This window comes from Pseudopipra pipra, chromosome 28, assembly GCF_036250125.1.
Source record: "Pseudopipra pipra isolate bDixPip1 chromosome 28, bDixPip1.hap1, whole genome shotgun sequence".
NCBI classification, from domain to species: Eukaryota; Metazoa; Chordata; class Aves; order Passeriformes; family Pipridae; genus Pseudopipra; species Pseudopipra pipra.
In genome coordinates this window covers 5213138-5232584 of record NC_087576.1, presented here as the reverse complement: position 1 = coordinate 5232584, position 19447 = coordinate 5213138, and the positions used below count along the sequence as shown (strand labels likewise).

General features: G+C 57.0%; 1 protein-coding gene across 1 annotated transcript in view; it reads left to right on the top strand.

The window, feature by feature from the left end:
• Positions 1–2857: 2857 nt before the first annotated feature.
• NUDCD3 (NudC domain containing 3) overlaps positions 2858–19447 on the top strand; it is a 29545-nt gene continuing 12955 nt past the window's right edge. The window contains exons 1-2 of the mRNA XM_064637764.1: positions 2858–3111; positions 5184–5476. Of these exons, the coding sequence (XP_064493834.1) occupies positions 2920–3111; positions 5184–5476 (485 nt within the window). The 5' untranslated portion in view covers positions 2858–2919. The remainder of the gene's footprint in view (positions 3112–5183; positions 5477–19447) is intronic.

Genomic DNA, 19447 nt, shown 5'->3' with positions numbered 1-19447 from the left:
GACTCCATGTAACTGCTTCTTCAACCCTCAGAGCTTCTGCCTCCACTGGACCAGCACCAACCCAACCTCCGCTGGTCACCTCCATACTGGGCCATGGTGCCACTGCCCTGGGGGGCCCCAGGAGCTGCCCAGACCAGAGAGGTCCATCGTGACACCTCACTACCTACCAAAGGAGTGCGAAAGAGTGCAGTGGCCACCGTGCCTGCAGACCCCGCTGGCAGCAGCACTGTGGGGACAGCAGTGCCCCCAGCCCCCACAGTGCTGTCGATATTCCTCATGGCCACCATCACAGAGGCCTGCCCAGGCAGCCACATCTCCCAGGGCAGCCACATCCTCCTCAGGGATGAACACTGTCCAAGGACATGCTTTGGGATTGCTCCCCGGTTGGACAGGATGACTTCAGCAGCATCCCCAAGGCTTGGGACCCGGAAGCCATCCTCCACAGAGACACTGGCTTGCTCTTGCTGCTGGCAGAGTTGCTCAGTCCCACTGTGGGACTCCACAGTGCACCGCAGTCTGAGAGCACCACAAGAGCACCACAGTCCTGAGCCTGGAGCAAATCACCACTGGCAGGATGGGGTCCTGGGAGCTGTGGTGGAGTGCAGGGATGGACCCACCACCATCCCAGCCTGCCACGTCCCAGCCTGGCAGGGGCCCCATGAAAAGCAGGGGGAGAAGCAGAAGAGCACCAGGCCAAACCTCCCCCCCAGCAAGTGCCAGGTTCTGGCAGCCAGCACTGAGGGGGATGGTGGTGGGTGGGAGGTATGGGTATATTTGAGAGTGGAATGGTGATAGATTATAACTTTATGAAACATTTACTCCTGGGTGTGTTCCACTAAAGGCCATTTTTCCAAGTAGCTTTGTGCAGGAGGGGGAGGGAGCCCTGGGGGCACTGTAAAACAGCACCCAGTAAGTACAAAAGCCACATTGACTCCCAGATTAGAACCAGCCCCAAGCACTGAGCTGCCCCCAGGGCTGAGGCATGGCCAGCAGGGACTGCAGTGGTGGGGGGTGACTGCCCTGTCCCCTTCCTTGGGGGAAGCAGCCAGGCCTGACAGGTCTGTGCAGGACTCCTGGACATGGCCCCACGCAGAAAGGAGCGTGGAGCCCTTGGGACAAGGGCAGACGGGGGGGAACAGGGCTGGGGATGGACACACGCAACAAGGGATACAGTGCCTTCATCTTGAGCGTGAGCAGCGTTCCCTGAAGTGGGGATGGGCTTGGTGCAAAGCCCTTCAAAGCCTCGGGGCAACCATGCCCTGCCTTGGGTGTCCCTATGCTTGGCTCTGCAGCTCGGCTGTGCCACGCAGCCAGAGCCAAATCACCCCAAGAGTCGCAAGGGATCAGCCAAAGGCCAGGAAGGAACCCTCCTCCCCTGGTCTGGCTGAATTGGTGAGAAGTGCCTTGAGTCTTCATCTCTCTTGGTTGCCCATTTCCCATCCAAAGTCTGGACCCCATCCCAGCTCTGGACCCTGGGAAGATGCAATGCCATTGGCATCAATCTCCCCTCACACACTGACCCACCCAGAGCATCATCCTTGCCCCAAGGCTCCTGTCCTGTAGCAGCTGCACTGCCATCGCCCACCACCCTCGGGGCCGTGCAGTTCCTCTGCCTGAGAGACCGAGAGACAGGGGAAAGAGGAAAAGCCCAGAACTTCAGCGTTGGTTGAACAAAAGTTAAAGCACATGCTGCCAAGGTGCATCCCAGAGCTCTGAGGGAACTGGCTGATGGAGTTTCCAGGCCACTCTCTGTGCTGTTGGAAAAGTCACAGCGGTCAGCTGAAGACCCAAATGATTGGTAAAGGGAAACTCCACTGGCCCAAGATAAATTTAAAATATTGTGCTTTATCCCCCTGTGTGGATGAACAGTGTGTCCAGCCCCAAACTGAGTATTCCGATTTAACAGATGCCAGTGCATTAATGCCAGAAAGATGGGTTTTGGATAGAATTCCTTATTACTTTCAGTTAGTTCCTTAAACAACTTAAAAATAATCTGAGAAGTATCTAGAGTTGTAAATAAAAACTCAGAGCAAAGTATGTTTTTCCAGGGTTACGTTAAAATGTTCATAAGCGAGACCTATGTCTGCTTAAAAAGAAATACCTGGATCCTGGGAACTACCAACTCTTCAGCCTCAGCTCTGTGCCTGGGAAGATCATGGAAAAGATTCTCCTGGGAGCTCTGCTGAGGCCCATGGAGGGCAGGAGGCGATTCGAGACAGCCAGCAGAGGTTCTCCAAGGGCAAGTCCTGCCTCACCAACTTTCTGTGATGGAGTAACTCCAACTTCGTATGGGGGAAGGGCTATGGATGGCATTTCTCTGGGCTGTTGTAAGGCCTTGGACACGGCCCCCCAGAACACCCTTCTCTCCCACAGAGAGGTGGATTTGCGGGGGGTGTTGGGTGAGTGTCTGGCCAGTGAGGTGTTAGTTGGGTGGTTGCTGCCTAGAACAAGCTGATCAAAGGGAGCAGCTGATGAAGTAATTTTGGATTTCGGTACAGTTTTGATACCGTCTGTCCCAGGGCCCTCCTGGAGCAGGGAGCCGCCCCCCCCCCGCCATGACGGGCCCGCGCCCGCCCCCCGAGCGGCGGAGCCCCGGCGCCACCCGGAGGTTCGGAGCGGGAACTGCAGCCCCGCCACCGCCCCCCGCGGGGGGGGTCACACGTGGGGGGAATGGGGAGGATGGGCGATGGCTGGGGACGTGGCGGCGCAGGATCTGGGCGTCCCCTGGTGCTGGCAGGCGACAGGGGGTCCCGGCGGCGCCACTGGGGGGGCCGCGGATGCCCTGGGAACCCCAGCGGGGCTGGAGGGACAGCTGGGGAGCCGGAACGCGTGCGCGCAGGGCGGGTTCCGGGCGGACCGCGCGGGGAGGACCGGAAGCGCGGCCGAGCCCGTTGCCGTGACAGCGGGCCCGGGGCCGTCATGGAGGCCGCGCTCACCGACATGTATGACCAGGCGTTGCTGGGCATTCTGCAGCACGTCGGTAACGTGGAGGAGTTTCTGCGCGTCCTCTTCGGCTTCCTCTACCGCAAGACCGACTTCTACCGGCTCCTGCTGCGGCCCGGGGACCGCCTGGGCTTCCCGCCCGGCGCGGCACAGGCCATGGCCCTGCAGGTACCGGCGGGGCCCGGGGTTGACACGGCCTGGCCGTGCTGGTGGCCGGCGCTGACCCCGCCGCGGGGCCGAGCTGAGCAGGCCGTGTTCCTCCGTCCGGGCAGGGCGGGGGATCTGGGGCGGCAGTCGGGCAGCACAGCAGCCCCGGGGGCACCGGCGCTGCTCAGAGGGGTGCAGGAGGAGGGAGAAGGTGGAGGGTGCACCACCGTGGGCGATGGCGGCAGCGTCACCCTCGTAAGAGGACGAAGAACCTCGGGGGCAGGCGGAGGCTGCGAGACCCCGGTGGGAAGAGCTGGGGCACTGGGCCGCAGTGGGCTTACGGTGGGGCTTACGGGAAGCCGCCATCAGGAGCCCTGGGAGCAGGGAGCCCAGAGAGCGGCCGGGGGCAGATGAGGACGCGGGAGTCGTGGGGGGAGCGCGTCTGGGCTTCGCTCAGCGAGAGCTTGTGGTCGGCACGGGGCTGGCCCCGCTCCTGGACGGGAGGGGCAAAAGCCCCGACCTGCCGGGCTCGCGGTTGGGGCGGCTCTAACTATGGGCTCTTCTGGTCTGTTATTAATCTTCGTTAGCAGAGAGCAAAACAGCTTGTGAGCAAAACAGGGTGAGGCTGGGTTTGGGGTGTTTGGTGTTTGTCTGCTCAGACTGGATGAGTTTTCCTTCCCAAGTGTGTCAGGCCTAGGGTGCCGTGGGCAGGGGGATGGGGGCATCCCTGCCCCTTCCTGCGGTGCTCCGTAGCACACGGGGATCCTTGTCACCCCCCAGGGCAGCTTCTGCTGTGCGCTGCGGGCAAGGGGGGATCCCAGAGAGGGCTCAGGCTGCACAGGGAGGGCACGGAGCACAAACCACTGGGCAGAGGGGCAGTGCTGGTGGGGGCCCCGTGTAGTGTCCCCCTGGGGCCGTTTGGGGCTGGGCACAAGGAGGGAAGTGCAGTTCTGGCCACAGCGTTCCTGCCACAGGGAGCTGTTGGTCAGGGCAGCCTGCTGGCTGCAGCCAGAGGGACCCAGAGCCTAGGACAGTGCAGAAGGGGCCCCTCCCTCATCCTGGCTTGGCTGCAGCCCAGGGCATGGACATGGGTCTGAGGTGTTGCTCTGCATGATCCACGTGGGGCTGGCACTCACCTCTCTGCTCCATGCCTGGTGAGGAAGGCCAGAGTGAGGGGCACAAGTTTCTGTCCTGCTGTGGCTGCGCTGGCAGGAGCCCTCCCTGAGCCATGTCCTTTGTCCTGCACCTCATGGGCCCAGAAGAAGACTCGAATGGAGCAGCACCATGGACCAGGCATGCCAGTCTGCTACTGGAAGCACTAAATCTGACTCTAAAACATTGATGGGAAGTGAAGGAGGACTGTGTTTGACACTTGCACACTTTCCAGAACACGTTTACAGTGCCAATGCCCTGGCACTCGAGGGGAGACACTGCAGCCCCTTCAGGGAGCAGGCCCAGATCATCGTCACCCCTCACTGATCTCCTGAGTTCACTTCTGACCTCCAGCCTGCACTGGAGAGGCATGGCCAGGAGGCAGGTGTGGGGTGGGATTACATCTCCTGGGGTTACATATCCTCCAGCCCCAGCTTAGGGGCTCTGAGTCTGTTTGGGCACAGCTTCTCCTGGGACAGTTCATTCTGTTTGCTCCTTGGAGGCTTGGTCTGAGTTCCAGGCTTCAAATGGCCCCTAGGTGAGCCCTGGAACATGGAGTGAGGAGAGATTCCCTGAGAGCCCCTTCCCAACTAGGAGCCAGAGCTCACCACTCTGCTTTTCCCTGGAGTAACCAGCCCTCTTTGCAGGCTGGGGTGAGGTTGGCTGCCAGAACATGACCGAAGAAACAATTCCAAAGTGCTCCCAGGAGCCAGGCTGTCTCTGAGGTGTGTTTGACACGGCTGTGGAACTTTTCAAAGAGTCATCAGTAGGTTTTGTTGGTGACTGAAGCAGCTTGGGGTAGGGAGGAATGTGTGATGCCCAGAGAGGCAGGGACAGGAAGGAATAAGTGCTCCAAGTGTGTGCTGCTATCCTCTCCTTCTCCCTGGTGTCACAAGTAGAGCTGGTGGCTCTGACTGCTCAGTTTGCTCTTTTTCTTCCAGGCGTTCCGAGTGTTTGAGCGGATGGCCAGGCAGGATGATGAGAAGAGGCGCCGGGAGCTGGAGGCAAAGCTGAGGAAGAAGGAGGAGGAGGAAGAGGCAGCTGCAGCTGCCGAGAGGGTGAAGCTGTGCCCTGCAGCTCAGGAGGTTGAGGTGGAGACAACGGAGCACATCCCAGCACCAGATGTCGGGGGAGCTGTGGGCACAGAGGAATCAGCTGCAGCCCAGGGTGCCGCAGCCCCCAGCTCTGTGTCGGTGGAGCCTCTGGGGGCTGCTGCCCCAGCAGAGTTGCTGACGTAAGGATCTTTTACTTTCTTCATGCTCCTGGTAGGGGGGAGACAAAACCACAGACAGGGTGTTCACCGTTTCCTGCACAACCCTTTTCGGGGGTTTGACCTTCCTCTGCAGGCACTCGGCCCTTCGGGAGACTGTGAAGATTTCCCTTACGGGCTCCCATGGCCGGAGACATCACCTAACTCCCTGCAAGAGGGCAGGGGTTGTTGTTCTGTGGGTGGTTCAGTGTCTCCTGCTCTGCTCTGAGCAGGGGAAGTGGCACAGCCCTGTATGCAGCCCTGCAGAGCTGGGCTGGGCCATGTGGCTCCTCCACGTGCTGGCTTCAGTGAGCAGTGTCCGTTTTCTGGTGCTCGCTGATGGAAGTCCTGGCACCTGCCTGCAACTTTTTTGTCAGTGTTGGACTCCTCTGCCGGGCCTGGGACAGGCGGCTGCAGCAGCAAATGGGTTCGGAGCCCTCCAGAGGTCTCTGGCCCAGCCCTTGGCTCAGAGCAGGGCCAGCTTTGAAGATCAAGCAGGTACTGCAGAGTTTTCTCTTTATCCAGTCTTGATGGCTTTCCAGCAGGGCCAAGCAGCCTCCGTTTGTACAGAAATGTCCTTGTGTCAAAGTCCTTCCAGGGCCTCTGAGACACTTCCAGCCTGACTGTCCGCTGAGCAGCAGGAGGTGAGCTCGAGCAGGCTGGCGAGGCCTCTGTGAACCACGTACCTGAGTGCACATCCTGTGCAGGTCTCTCTTGTCCTTCCCTGGGGATCACCTTGACCCCAAGCCGGGGCAGAGCTGCCCAACCCTCGATCAGGGCCTCACACCCCTCAAGATACAAGCTCCTGCGTCTCCTCACTGCCCAAGTCGAGGGAGCAATGCCATGAGCAGGCCGTGCAGACCATGTCTCCTCCTCCCTTCCCTGTTGTGTCCTGTGGTCAGATCTCACGCAATGGCTGCACTGCCCTTCTCTTGCTCGCTGCAGCTGTCCTGGCCATATGTGGGGCTTCACTGCAGCCTGTCCCTGCTGTCCCACTAGTACTTGGTGAGGAGGGCAGCTTGGGCTGGTGATCTCTGTCCTTCCAGCCAGTTTTGGACATATCACTGGGGAGAGCAAGGCACCAGAGGGAATCAGGGTCTAGTGGAAGAGCCCCAAATCCTGGAAGGACTGGGATGCCCAATGCCTCTGAGGAACAGAGAGGATTTGGAGCCCTGACTTAGGGACTGTCAACCCTTGGCATATGGAAGGGACAGTCTGAGGACCAAAATTTTGGGGGCTATGGGACAATAAGTGGTAGGAGTGTGGAGGTTTAGGTTGGATACTAGAAAAAGGTTCTTCCTGCAGAGGGTAGTCGGGCACTGAACAGGCTCCCCCAGGCAGTGGTCATGGCCCCAAGGCTGCCAGAGCTCAAAGAGTGTTTGGACAAAGCTTTCAGGCACATAGTGGGAATATTGGGGTTAAGCCCCCTGAGCAGGGCCAGGAGCTGGACCTGATGATCCTTGAGAGTCCCTTCCAGCTCAGGATATTTCATGGTTCCATTATTCTAGGACAGTGGTCGAGTCAGGTCCTGCAGCCTTGACTGGACACAGTGGTGGGGCAGGGCCCGAGCGTGGCAGCTGTCTGGGCAAGGGAAAGGGTACGGGCCGTGCCTGGGCAAGGTGCCTGCCCAGTCACCTGATCTGATGGGAGGAGGAGAAAGGACTTGTGTGTAACTGGCACGCATTCTGCAGGATAAAAATAAGCCAGAAGCCAAAAATGAAATTACCTGCAAAGCCTGTGCCAGAGCTGTCCTGTGAAAGGGGGCTGCCAGTCTGACACCTCTCCCTGTGCAAAATTAGCAAGCCAAAAGCCCTGTGAGAGCAGGCCTCGGAGCTGGCCTGGGGGTGTCTAGCCCAGCTTTATCCCAATGGAGAGGAGAGGGAGAGACTGGAGGAGCTGGCAAAACCATGAGCAGAGGGAGCTGGGGTGGCCTGAGTGCCAGCTGCTTGTGCCCCTGTGCAGGCCACGTTTGTTGTGTTTTGCCCCATGAAATTTCCTCTCGGGCCTTTTGTTGTGAGGCAGCAGCTGGTGCGAGGGAAGTTAAGCTGCCTGAAAACTGATGTCAGGGCTGCAGGAAGGAAACTGGAGGGGTTAGGAAGGAAGGTGAGGGGCAGTGTGCTGCCAGAATGTGTCTGACAGCAAGTGTGCTGGAGCCATCAGGGATGGTTTCTGCTGTGGGTGGTGAGAGCCTGGTGAAAACTCAGCCCTCACACGTGCCACCCTCTGAGTGTGTCCTGGCACCAGTGGAAAGTGGCCCCTGTCAGACATCAGGCACTCGGGTGCTGTTTTGCAGCCTGCAGCTGTGGCATCAAATGCCAAGCCCTGCTTGGCACATCTCCCCTTGAAAAGAAGGTACCTTCAGCCAAGTACGGGTGCCCCTGTGGCTTCTGCCCTCCCGAATGGTCTCTTCCCCCTTTGCTCTTCCTGCTCCCGCCACCCCAAACTCTCTGGTTGGGTGGAACATCCGCACCCGCTTGGTGGCTGCCCAGTTTGGGCACGTGGTGGGTGAGACCAGGCACAGGAGGCTGTGTCCCAGGAAGCTCCGGTGGTTTCCAGTCCAGGAGAACGGGGTGTCTGTGGGCTCGAAGTAGGGTAGGGCAGCCCACGGGTTTGTCATTGGGCTGTAGTTGGTTTCGGTGCCTCTGGGGGGCACTGGAGCCCCCCGAAAGGCTGCGGGGGCCGGGCGGGCGGCCTGGCCAGCCCCCGACAGACTATTAATAATTTAACCAACTGCTTAATTCTCCACAGCCTTTTCTGAGCAAAACCTAGAGCTACTAGCCTAGGTATGAGGGGCGCATGAGTAATGTGCAACTTTGGCAGCAGGAATGCAGAAAAGAGCTTAAACAAAAATATTTTCCATCTCCCTTCCTTCCCCCCACCCCTTCAGCCACTGGTGAAGAAAACTGCTGCCACCAAAATCTATATAAAAACTCGCTCATTCTGTCAACCTGACGGCTCTGGGAATGTAGGGCAGGTATGATCCCAGATCTGCCAGCTCCCATCAGAGCCTTGTGCTGCGCCTGGGTGCTGGGGCACTGGTCGGGAGCCTCTTGCAAAGCACAGCAAGCTTTTTCAGGGCCGATCCAGATGAATCAAGCCGGCTTTGTGGGTATGGAGGTTTGCAGGGCTTGGTTTGGGGCTCAGCCAGGTCTCCCCGAGTCCCTTGCCTTCCCATCCTGCAAAAGGCAGGTGAATTGGTTCCTCTTTGCTGCCCTGTAAACACAGTGAGGACTGAGGTGTCTTTGGGGTGACGCTCATGCCAGGAGCAGTGCTGAGGGGGACCAGAGGTCTCCATGCCACAGAAGAAGCCGGGTTCCTCTTGCAGCTGCCCGGAGTGTCCTGGCCGTCCTTCCCTGGCTGTCACGGTTCTCTTGCTGTCCCCACCTCGCTGGGAGGGCAGTGGGGTGCAGGCCTTCCTCATACCCCACCATGGGGCTGTTCATCCCAGGGCTGGCATTGCAGCTGCACAGTCCCAGGTCTGGCTCTTCCCCCATCTGCTCCCAGAAGCCATCCTTGCCTGAGCTCAGCTCCTAATTTTGAACACCTCCGCTGCCCAGCACCCTCCCCTTCCCCCAGCTTGGATTCCATCCTGCATATATTTGCCACACAGCATTTAAAATAGAGCCTGGCAGCCCACGTGTGGCACTGCACAGCCCGGCCTGTGCTTGTGCTTTCTGACTCCGGTTCCTGGCTTCCCTCTGCTCCCCAGTATGAACTGGGGGGAAGCTCTCCTCCCGATATACTGTGAGTCCTGTCCCAGGGCTTACTCCATGTATGGGCAAGAGGTAGGAAGGGGCAATCCTGGGAGCCTGTGGATGATGGTGAATGTCTCACCTTCATGCGTTTCTCCATCCAGCTTTTGTGTCTCTTCCAGGTGCTTCAGCCAGGTGTGCTCAGGGTGGGGCAGCTCTGGTCTGTACCTTAGAGACCAGCTGGGCAGGTGAGGTCTCTCAGAGGAGGATCTGTGGGTGTCACTACCCCCAGGGCTGGAAATGCGACCAGTGGGACACAGAGCACTGGTGGGTGCTGGGTGGGTGCAGGAGGGCATGCAGTGTCTCGTCCCCGAGGAAGGTTTTGGCTGCTGCTGGGGGATCTGCCACAGTAACAAGCAGAGCGGAACAAAACCCTGAGTTTCCGTGGCCTCAGCCATTTGCCTTCTGCTGTGTGGAAAAGGAAGAGGCAGCTGAGGTGAGGAGGGGCCTCTTCATGGCTCCACCACTGTCTTGTGGGGCCTTGAAGGAGACCCTCCAGGTCTTACAGGGTGTGCGACCTGGGGAAGGGACTCCACTCACCCTATGCACACAGTGCCATTGTGCCAAGGAAGGGAGCAAACAGGATGCTGTTGAGCCCCGGTCACATGGTCCAGGTGAGCCATGCTGCAGGGCCAGTCCCCCTGACGCTGCTCTACCATCCCTGGGAATGGCTTTTGGGGCTTGGCAATGACCTACAAAAATCCTCAGTGTGTGCCCTGGCTTGCTGTCCCTGGTGAGCAGAATTGACTCAAATGCATTAATTGGTGAGCTGACTCCTGACGCTCCAGTTCTCTCCTGAGACCCACAGCTCCCATTCCCAGAGCCCCTAGACTTGGGGTTAACTCTTTGCGAGGTTAACACGCTGGGAGCATCCCCGGGATGACACAGCAGCACTCTGGGAAATTTCCATGAGGCTCCTGTGCGAATCTGATTCGACTTAGCAACGGCTTGGCTTTGCTGGAAGCCCAGATGGCGTTTTGTCATTGCAAGGTGCCTGCAGGATGGGCTTCCTGGCAAGGCTGCATCCTCCTTGGGGTGCTGGGAATGGGAGTTTTACTGCTGGTCACCCTCAGTAGGGGAGCAGGGCTGTGCAGAACAGCTGTTGCTGCACACTGCTGACTTTGAGGCCAAATTTGTTTGACTCTGAGGTGGCATTCACCCAAGCTTTCTCCTCTCAAGCGTTGTCCAGGGGACAGGAGGAGACCCCTTAGACTCTCAGCAGGTTCTGTCTGGCACTGTCCAGACCAGAATCTGGTTAAACTGGTTTCCTTCCCCACTTGTCCCTGTGGACCTTCCTGCTGAGCTCACCTCAGAGTCTGTGCTGTTCTTCCAGCCTGACCCAGAAAGGTGGAGCTGATCCTGATCCATATTTAAGGAGAGTCTGTCCTGGTTCTGATTCCTCTTGCGCACGTGGGGCCGTGCGCGGGGAATTCCCCCGGCGCGGCCAAGGCCTGTCACGATCAGGAGCCAGACGGAGCTCGGAGAATGGCTTGACCTGATACAGCCAAGCTCCATCTGGCCCCATATCCTGTCTCCTTTCAGCAGCAGATGCTGGGGGAAGAGGAGAAGAACAGAATGAGTGTGCAGTGATACTTCCTCTGTGTTTTCACCCTGCCCTGACACATAGCACTTTTCGAGCACTTGGTTCTTCAGTCTTTGGGAGGATTATTTTCCCTTTTCTCTCTGAATTTCAGCCCTCCCATGCCTGAGGGTTCCTCAGCAGTAGTTCGGGTGAAGAGGCAGCTAGTGGGTCCCCATTTCCCTTCTCCACAGTCTTGGAGGTTCTCCTGTCATGTTGATTTTCTCCTTTCAGCCTGTTTTTAGGCTGAAGAGTCCTCATTTCCATGGTTGTTTCTCACTTGAGCATCCTTGTGCTCCTTGTCCTTCATGATCCTCTTGTGTTCTGAGGGCCATCCACATGCTCTGCCTGTATGTGAAGCCATGGGGTTTTTCTGTTTCCTACCCCATTTCCTTGCTCTTGGGTTGTCCCGCTGTTGCGATGAGGCCAGGAAATCCTCTTCCAGCCACATGGCACATGCTGCAGTCAAGTGATGACATCAGTCAAACTCTTTTTGTCCCCTCCCAGCACTCCCCAATGCTGTCAACCTTTCCAGGTCTGAACATGAGCTTCACAAAAGCTTTGTGTTGATGAGACCTCCTTCCACCAGCACACCCCAGCATGTTCTTGGCTCCTCATGTTGCACTGAGGCTTTTGGCCCATGTGGGCTGCAGCACTGCATGCGCAGTGCTGTCATGTTTGGTTTCTGGGAGGGATGTACTGGGTAGTACTGGGGGAAGCAGGGAAATGTGACTTAAGTCATCCCTGCCAAGTGGAATCTTTCTTGTGGTGGAGAGAGGCCATTCTGCCTGCTGGGAGAATTGTTTTAATCCACATGCCTTCTCCCATGGTGGTGGGAACTCAACTGCTTGGGAAGCATCTTTTCAAAGGGCTGAAACGCTTGAGCTCAGGGTGAGATCCCCCAGCCCTGTCTGGTGCAGCCCTCAACTGTCCCGAGCCTTTTGCAGATGGTGAGGAACCAGTTGGTCCAATTTTCCAGTGTTTTCACAGAGAACCAGGCTCCTCCAGTTGGGTTGCTGAGATCAGCAGTGGAGTGCCAGTTCCCCTGTCACTTACTGAATCGCTTAGGGCTTTGGTTGCCCTACCAAGGTACTAAGCTCCAAAATTAGGTCCTGGGACCAAAAATAACTAAATTAAAACCTATAAATTCTTCTCTTAACAAGCAGAAAATCCCAGTGCTGGAGACCGAGGGACAGCATTTTTAGGTAAAAAAGCAGTTACTGTTTGCTTGGTATCGCAGTGTTTACCAAAAGGGGCCTTATGTGGAAAACTACCTTGATTGGGCCTGTTCATATTGGTGGTGGAGGGGTCTGAGAGTCCACCTCGTCCTCTGCTCCCACAGCGCTCAGTCCCACTGGATTCCTTTGGCCTTATCCCCTTTTTCCAGAGGAGCTATAATTGACTCCAGCCTGGTTGGCTGCACGTAGGTCTCTCTCACAGGAGACCTCTGAAGTCTAAGGTTGTATAAGCTCTCTGCAAACAATAAAGATCCCAGGGGACTTTTCTGGATGATAGTGTGTCCTGCTGTCCTTGACCTGAATATCCCAGCAGTAGTGAAATTTAGCCCTCTGGTGCCAGCGCTCCAACGCTCTCCTGCGAGCTGGCGGTGGCATTTCAACTTGCCTAATGTCAGTAAGTTGGCGCTGTCAAACAGCTCTGTAAATAACTCGGGAAGTGAAGGGGAAGGCTAAAAGCTCTCCTGAAGAGTGTGAGCTTGGAAAAGAGCAGGGCTCTCCCCTGGCAGGCAGAGAGGCAGAGCAGCTCAGTGGGGCTCCAGCTGTGGAGGAAGGGGATGGATTTGTTGGTTGGCTACTGGGTTGAGCAGCAAAGGCATCATCTGTGCAGGTGGTGCCTTGGGCACCTGGTACAGGGGAGCCTTGGCCCCTTCTCACCACGTCGTCAGGGCTTGGTGACACAATGGATTATAGGGGAATGTGTCTTGATGGGCTTGATTTTTTGGTTGTTGGTCGCATCCTGGTGATAAGTCAAAGCTCTGGGGCTTCCTGAAGGTGAGGAGACCTTTGGACTACAAGCCTGATTAGGAGTGGCTGAGGCAGCTGGGGGCACTCATCCTGGAGAAAAGGAGGCTCGGGGGGACCTTCTCACTCTGCAACTCTGACAGGAGGGTGCAGCCAGGTGGGGGTCAGATTCTGCTCCCAGGGAACAAAGGAAGTTGAGATTGCATCAAGTTGTGGCAGGGGAGGTTTAGGTTGGATATTGGGAAAATTCCCTCATGGAAAAGGTTGTCCATCCCTGGACAGCCCTGGACAAGTGATGGAGTCCCCGTCCCTGGAGGGATTTAACAGCCATGTGGGTGTGGCACTTGGGGACATGGCTTAATGGTGGCAAGTGCTGGGGAAACAGTTGGACCTGATGGTCTCAGAGGGTTTTTCCAACCCAAACAATTGCATGATTCCATGATCTCTGTAATGATGATGATGGGCACTGCAGGCTGGAGCCCGGACTGCACTGCCTGGCTGGGTTGTGCCTCAGGTTTTGGGGTGAGGGGGAAGGCACTGGCTTCCATTTTTCACACTTTTTTTTTTTTGTGACGGCAGGACCACCGAGCTGTGCAGTGCAGCTCTGGAGGTGTGTGCTCAGGATCCCCAGGGTAATGGGCTGTGGGGAACCGCTGATGAACTTCTCTCCACTTTGGGGGTGAAGGGGACTTTTTCCAAAACTGGACTTGGGGAGTTCTTCTGCAGCAAACCGAACACACCTGGTCTGTAAGAAACCCTGAGGATTGGGACAGCCCTGGACCACCACTGTGCTCGGGGCTGGAGCTTGCTGCCAGCCAAGGAGTGGTGGAGAGGGTCGGGGTGGATCAGAGAGGATCAGAGTGGATCCTAAGGCTTACTGACTGCGGTGTGACTTGAGCTGTAGAGGAAGGGATTTGGCATTCAGCTTGCTTAGTGCTTTGCCAGAGGCCTCATTAGCTGAAGTGCTGGTACAAAGGAGCCTTTGTGGAGCCCTGGTTGCCTCCCGAACCCCAGCAAAGGTCTGGGAGCTGTAGTCAGTGTCCTCCAGCCATGGCATTTCCCAGGCAGAACCCCAAGAGGCAAATTGCAACCGTCCTGATGTTTTGATGCCAAAAGATGTTAAGTCTGGAGGTGAGGGGGAGGTTCCTTCACAGCATGCCTGCAGAAGGAGCACAAACCTGGGATTTTCCACTCACGCAATCCCTGCAGCTTTGGGAATGCAGCTTTCCAAAGACATTAAACCTCTGCCTTCTGTACCTGTTGCTGCAGTTGGAATCCTGAGGAGCAGACAGTATGCTTGATCCTCTTCAAATTCATCTTAAAAGCTGGAGTTTTTTAGCTCTGGCTGTTGTTCAGCTCAAGCTGAGGCTTGACAGCAGCTGTTAGGGGTGCACACACCTTCCTGTGGCTCAATGCACTTTGAGTTCTCATTGGGAAGGCTAGGAGCCAGGAGTTCCGGAAATCTGTATTCCAGTAAGTCTGTATTCTGGTGCGCATGCTGGTGCCATCGGGTGAGCGTGGCCTTTCCGCAGCGATGCAGAGCAGGCTCTGCCATCCCCCCGTCTGCTGCCTGTGCACTCAGCTGGCACATGCCCCCTTCTCCCACCATGGTGTCTGGCCCAGTGGGCTGCATGCAGCTCCCTTAGTGCTGGGAGGGTGAGATACAGGTGTAGTGCAAGGTGGGAGGGAGGGAGCATTTGTGATAGTGTGAAGGCCTGGAGGCTGCCAAGGGCCTGACCAGCCACCCTGTGTGGGTGACCCAACTGTTGCCACAGCAGGAGGATGGTGGCTGCTGACATGGTGCTGGTTCCCAGCAGCCCTGTGCAACCTGCAGCAGCAGTTTCAAGGGGACAGACGGCGATCGCTCCTCATCCTCCTCTACATCACCCTCCCCGTTCGTGGGGGAGCCCACTGAGAGACTTTGAGCCAAGCAAAGCCAGCTGTGAGCTATGGGAAGATCTGAATGGGGCCACGATGCGGCCACAGCATGCTGGAGGCAGGACCCATCTCCCACCGTGCCTTGGACCCTGGTGGTGCTGGTACTGGGAGCTGCAGCAAGGTGTCTGCCTTGGAGCTCCGCAACCCAGGGCAGTATTCCCAGCCAAGCAGGTGGGACCAGCCCTTGTTGCAGCCGGGCCAATATCCTGCAGCGGGGCTGGGTGCCACAGGCAACTGTGTGCTTCAGCAGCAGCTTCTCTTCCTGACCTGAATGTGCGGGTGCCTCTGTGAGTCCTCGCAGTGCCAGGGCTGTGGGATTAATGATGCTGATGGATGAGACTTGCTCTCAGCTGCTGTCATGGAGCAGCAGCCTGGATCTAAATGTCTGCTCGTTGCAGTAAATGCCGTCTGGATTGACGGTGTGCGGAGCATGTCCTAGCAGGCCCCACTCGCTACATGCAGATTTGGGTTAGGCACGCAGATGCAGTGTGCCTGATTTTCTCTTTTCCTGCTTGCTCGGAACTTCATTATTAATGAGATCTTTCCATTCTTGGCAACCTCCCGAGCTTGAAGACAGTTTCATGTATCGCACAGGGCCTCTGACAGTGGTTAAACACGGAGCTGGGGTGTTCATCTCGGACTGTCTGCTGCCAGGGTGATTCTGTACACCATTCTCTCTGCTTCCCCACTCAAATGGAGGAAGGTGTGATGCAGGGGAGAGGCTGTCTCTGGCAGTTTGGATGTGCTTGTGGGACCTGATAGGATGTGTTGTGATGGCAGAGTGCAGGTAGAGGGGGACTATTGGAAATAACTCCCTCAGGAGCAGTGTTGCAGAAAGGGAGTGGATCTGAGTTTCCATTTCTGCCTATGCTGGATTGTTTGCCGTGAAAGATTGGTTGCCAGCCTAGCTTTCTCCCCACATCATCCCCTTTGGCCTTGGCCAGTTCCACTGCCCAGTTTTAGCTGCGGCAGTTGTTTCTCTTATCCACCCACCTTCACATCTGGCTTGACATGTTTTCCTTAAAGCTGCCTAAATAATTTACCTTGACTAAGAGCAAACAGCAGTGCCAGCCCCAGACGAAGCTTTCTGAGAATGACAGTAACTAGAGGGTACTTGCTGTACTGGACATCGAGCCGTGGCATGCCTGACTCTGCTGGATCCAGGTATTCCAGATTTCTGTCAGCCTCCTTCCTGAGAGGACAGGGGTCCTGCCTCACAAAGCGGAGCTGCTCTAGGCTGAGAGGATTAGTTTCCTTAAGTTCTGAAAATCCTTGGGGTGTTTTCCTTCTTTTTTATGGGAAAAAATAGTTTGTTGGGATTATGCCCATATTAGCTCCTTCCCATGATGCTTTCCCACCACTGCTCCTCCTGAGCCTCAGGCTGAAGAACAGCTGCTCCCATGCTGCTGTGCCTATTCCTCAACTTTTGCATTCTTGCACCCAGACTCCTCAAAGAAGAGGAAATCAGTGAGCTGTGCTGCTTCTCCTTGAATCAAACATTAACCAGATCCTTTGGTGTGTTTGGTTCCTTCTCTTGGTTTATGTCCAACGCTGCTTTCACAGAGCTGGTGCCACAGCTGTTGGGCTCTGAGGACAAAAACGTGTTCAGCCAAATGTCCACAGAGTGAGGATCACTGTCACCATTTCCACATCGCTTGGCTCATTGAGCATCACCAACGGAGCTGGGAATCCCGGAGTAAGAAATGCCCAGAAATCTGTGTATGGGGCTCGACATGTGGCCCCACCCTTGGCCATCCAGCCTGCCTGCCAGGGCCAGAACTGCCACATCTCAGGGGGTCCTGTCCCCTTGTGCTGCTGCCAAGGGTCTCACCCTGCACGTAGGGAGTGGCTCTGGTCCCAGGGACAGTGCACCCGTGCTGTGCCGTGCAGCTCTGAGGAGTGGGGAACAGATCGGCTACTTCTCGACAGTGCATTGTTAAAGGTTTCGCCTCCCCCAAAATGACACATTGCAAGCAAAAATAGAACAAGACAGAACACATAGACCCACCCCCACCATCCCCACCACCCGGCAGCCAAGTGCATGCGGTGCCAAAGTCTCAGGTTTAAAAGCTGGTGCTTTGTCACCCTCCCTCCCCTCAGCCTTGCCACCACCTGCCTTGGCCTGGCAGGCGTTCCGGCAGCCCGGTGGGTGACCATTGCACCGAGAGCAGCCATGCTGCTGGGATGATCGCCACCCAACCTGCCCCATGCACTGGATCTGGCCTCCCTCTTCACCTGGTGGGTCTGGGGACGGGGACAGCTCCCAGCTGTGGTGTTTGTGCCAGAGGTTCTCTCACCTGCTGCACAGTGGTGCTGTTGAAGTGGCATGAAGGATGCCTTTGGCCAGGAGAGCCACCTCCGGCATGGCGTCATGGCTCAGCCCAGCGTGCCGTGAGCCAGGGCTGTCTCCTGTGGATGATGAGGGAAGCTGCCTCCCAGCCAAGGAGCAGGGTCCAATTCTGGACTGCCGCCGGCATGTGCTAAGCACAGTTGGACCAGGCAGAGATCTGGTTGGAAAAACTCCAGGAAAGGAAGAGCTGCTCCCGAGGTAGTAGAGCTGTCAGCTGTTTGTCAGTAGCACCTAACGAGACTGCGGCCTGCCTTCACTACCCTGGATCCTCCATGGCTTCAGAGCCAGTGTTTACACTTGCAGGAGAATTATCCAGACTTCATGAGTCCCAACTGTGATCCTATTCTGGGACACAAAGCCCATTTACTCTCACATCCATGGATTTTTAACATTGGAAATGGCTGGAGCAGAGGTTGGTGGTGTCTTGGGGGAAGGGCTGGAGCGGTTTGGGCTGGGTGTTGGGGCAGAGAGGAGCAAAGAAGCCATGGCACCAGAACCCACACCCTCAGGACAGGCAGCCACGTCTGGAGAGTGGTTTAGGCATGAGGGGGAACTTCTCCCTCTGAAGCCAGATGAGCAGGGCTGGGGCACATGTTGCCAGCCAGGCTGTCAGGGCTGCAAGGCCGAGGCAGCAGGGCTGAGCTTATCCAGTGAGCTGCACGTGGAGGCAGAGGTGTCTGTGACACATTCCTCTGTCACCCAGCCCTGCCCCAGTAATGTCAGGGGGAGCTGGGACAGAGCTGTCCTGCAGGGTTGGTTGGACTGGGAGGAAGACTGCTGTCACCTATACAGTAGCTACACTGGGCAAACAGACATTGGACGTAGTCCTTGCAGAATGAGTTCTGCCTCAGTTTCCCTGTGGGAGTCACGCAGGGTGGCTGCTTCTGGGGCTGCTGTGAGTTCATGCTGAGTAAGCTCTGAGAGGGGCTATAACATCCAGAACCGCCTGGCTGGGATCTGCTCAGCCCCAGTGCTGTTCTGCTGAGGAAGAGGAGGCATATCCAGGATAGACCTGGTGGTTTTGTGGCAGCGAGTGGCTGCTGTATTTATCTGTGCTGAGGCCATGAGGCATTTGCAGCTGGTGTCTCACCATGTGTGCATTTGCACCGATGGGTTTCTCCCATCTCTGATACTCTGCATCTGCTCTCACAAGCTTTGGCTTGACCCGGGCCCTCTGCCTTCTCCTGCGCCCTTTGAGTTCTTCCCAGGAAAGGCCCAAAGGGGAACAGCCTGGGGGAAACAGCCATTTGTTGATTCTTGTCTGGTTCTTTGCTGATTGCGGGAAGCCACCAGCACTTGTGATGGCAACTCCCAGTTGACCCACCTTCCCCCACGTGTCTTGCTGGCAGGTTTGGGAAGAGCAGGGTGGGCTGTGCTTTGGCTGGTGTGACCACTGTGCTGGAAAGCTGGGCTTCTCATGAAGGAAGGCTGCAGAGAACTGAAGGGTGCTGTGGGTATGACTGTGGGGTGTTGAAAAACCCCCCACACTGCTGCCTCTGAAGGTCACAGAGGAGGAGAAAGTGGCCCACACCACTTAGCAGGAAACACCCTTTTAGGAGGAAAAAAACCAACTGGGTTTAACATCGGGACAGGTTTATCCTCTGGTTCATCATGTGAGGGTTGAGGGGTGGTTTACCAAGCTGGGATGGAAGGCAGGAGCCCCGTGAAGCTCTGCCATGCCTGGGCAGACCCCACAGCGTGGGGACAAGTCCTGTGAGGGCACTTAACCAGCCAAGCTGTCCCAGGCTGCACACAGACCCTCCTCCCTGCCAGGGGCTGTTGTGGGGTGGTCTCTGGGACAGTTGTGCCCTGAGAACGAAGCTGGGTGCCACCGCTAGGCTGGTTCTGGGTGGGGATCAGAGGACACGTGAGATGGTGCTTGGGGATGTGCTGCTGCGTTTCAGTGTGTTTGCTTCCCGTGGAGTGCGCGTGGGGCCCCACAGACCCTGTCACCACAGCCCCTGGTCGCCTGCACCATTCCCCCTCTCGCCCTCCAGCCTGTTCAGCTCCTACAATCTGGGGGCGGTTGGGAAGCGACAGCTGGAGCCAACGCGCCAGCCCGGTGCGTGCTGCCATGCCAACCCCGTTTCCATGGCAATGGGCACCCAATGGGTGACTGCCAGGCAAGGCCAAGATGCCTGAAAAATGATGTGGTACCCCCCGAAATGGCCAGCTGAGGGTGGGAGCCCGCAGATACTGCTGGTTTCAGTGCTGCCTGCAATGCCTCGGAGCGGATCAGAACCACCCTGGGCCACAGGTGTGTGTAACAGGGTGGGTGAAACCCTCAGTGCACTCCGTGAAACCACTGAGAGAAAAAAAAGGGGGAGGTGTGTACAGCGCCTTTGACAGCCCCCTCCG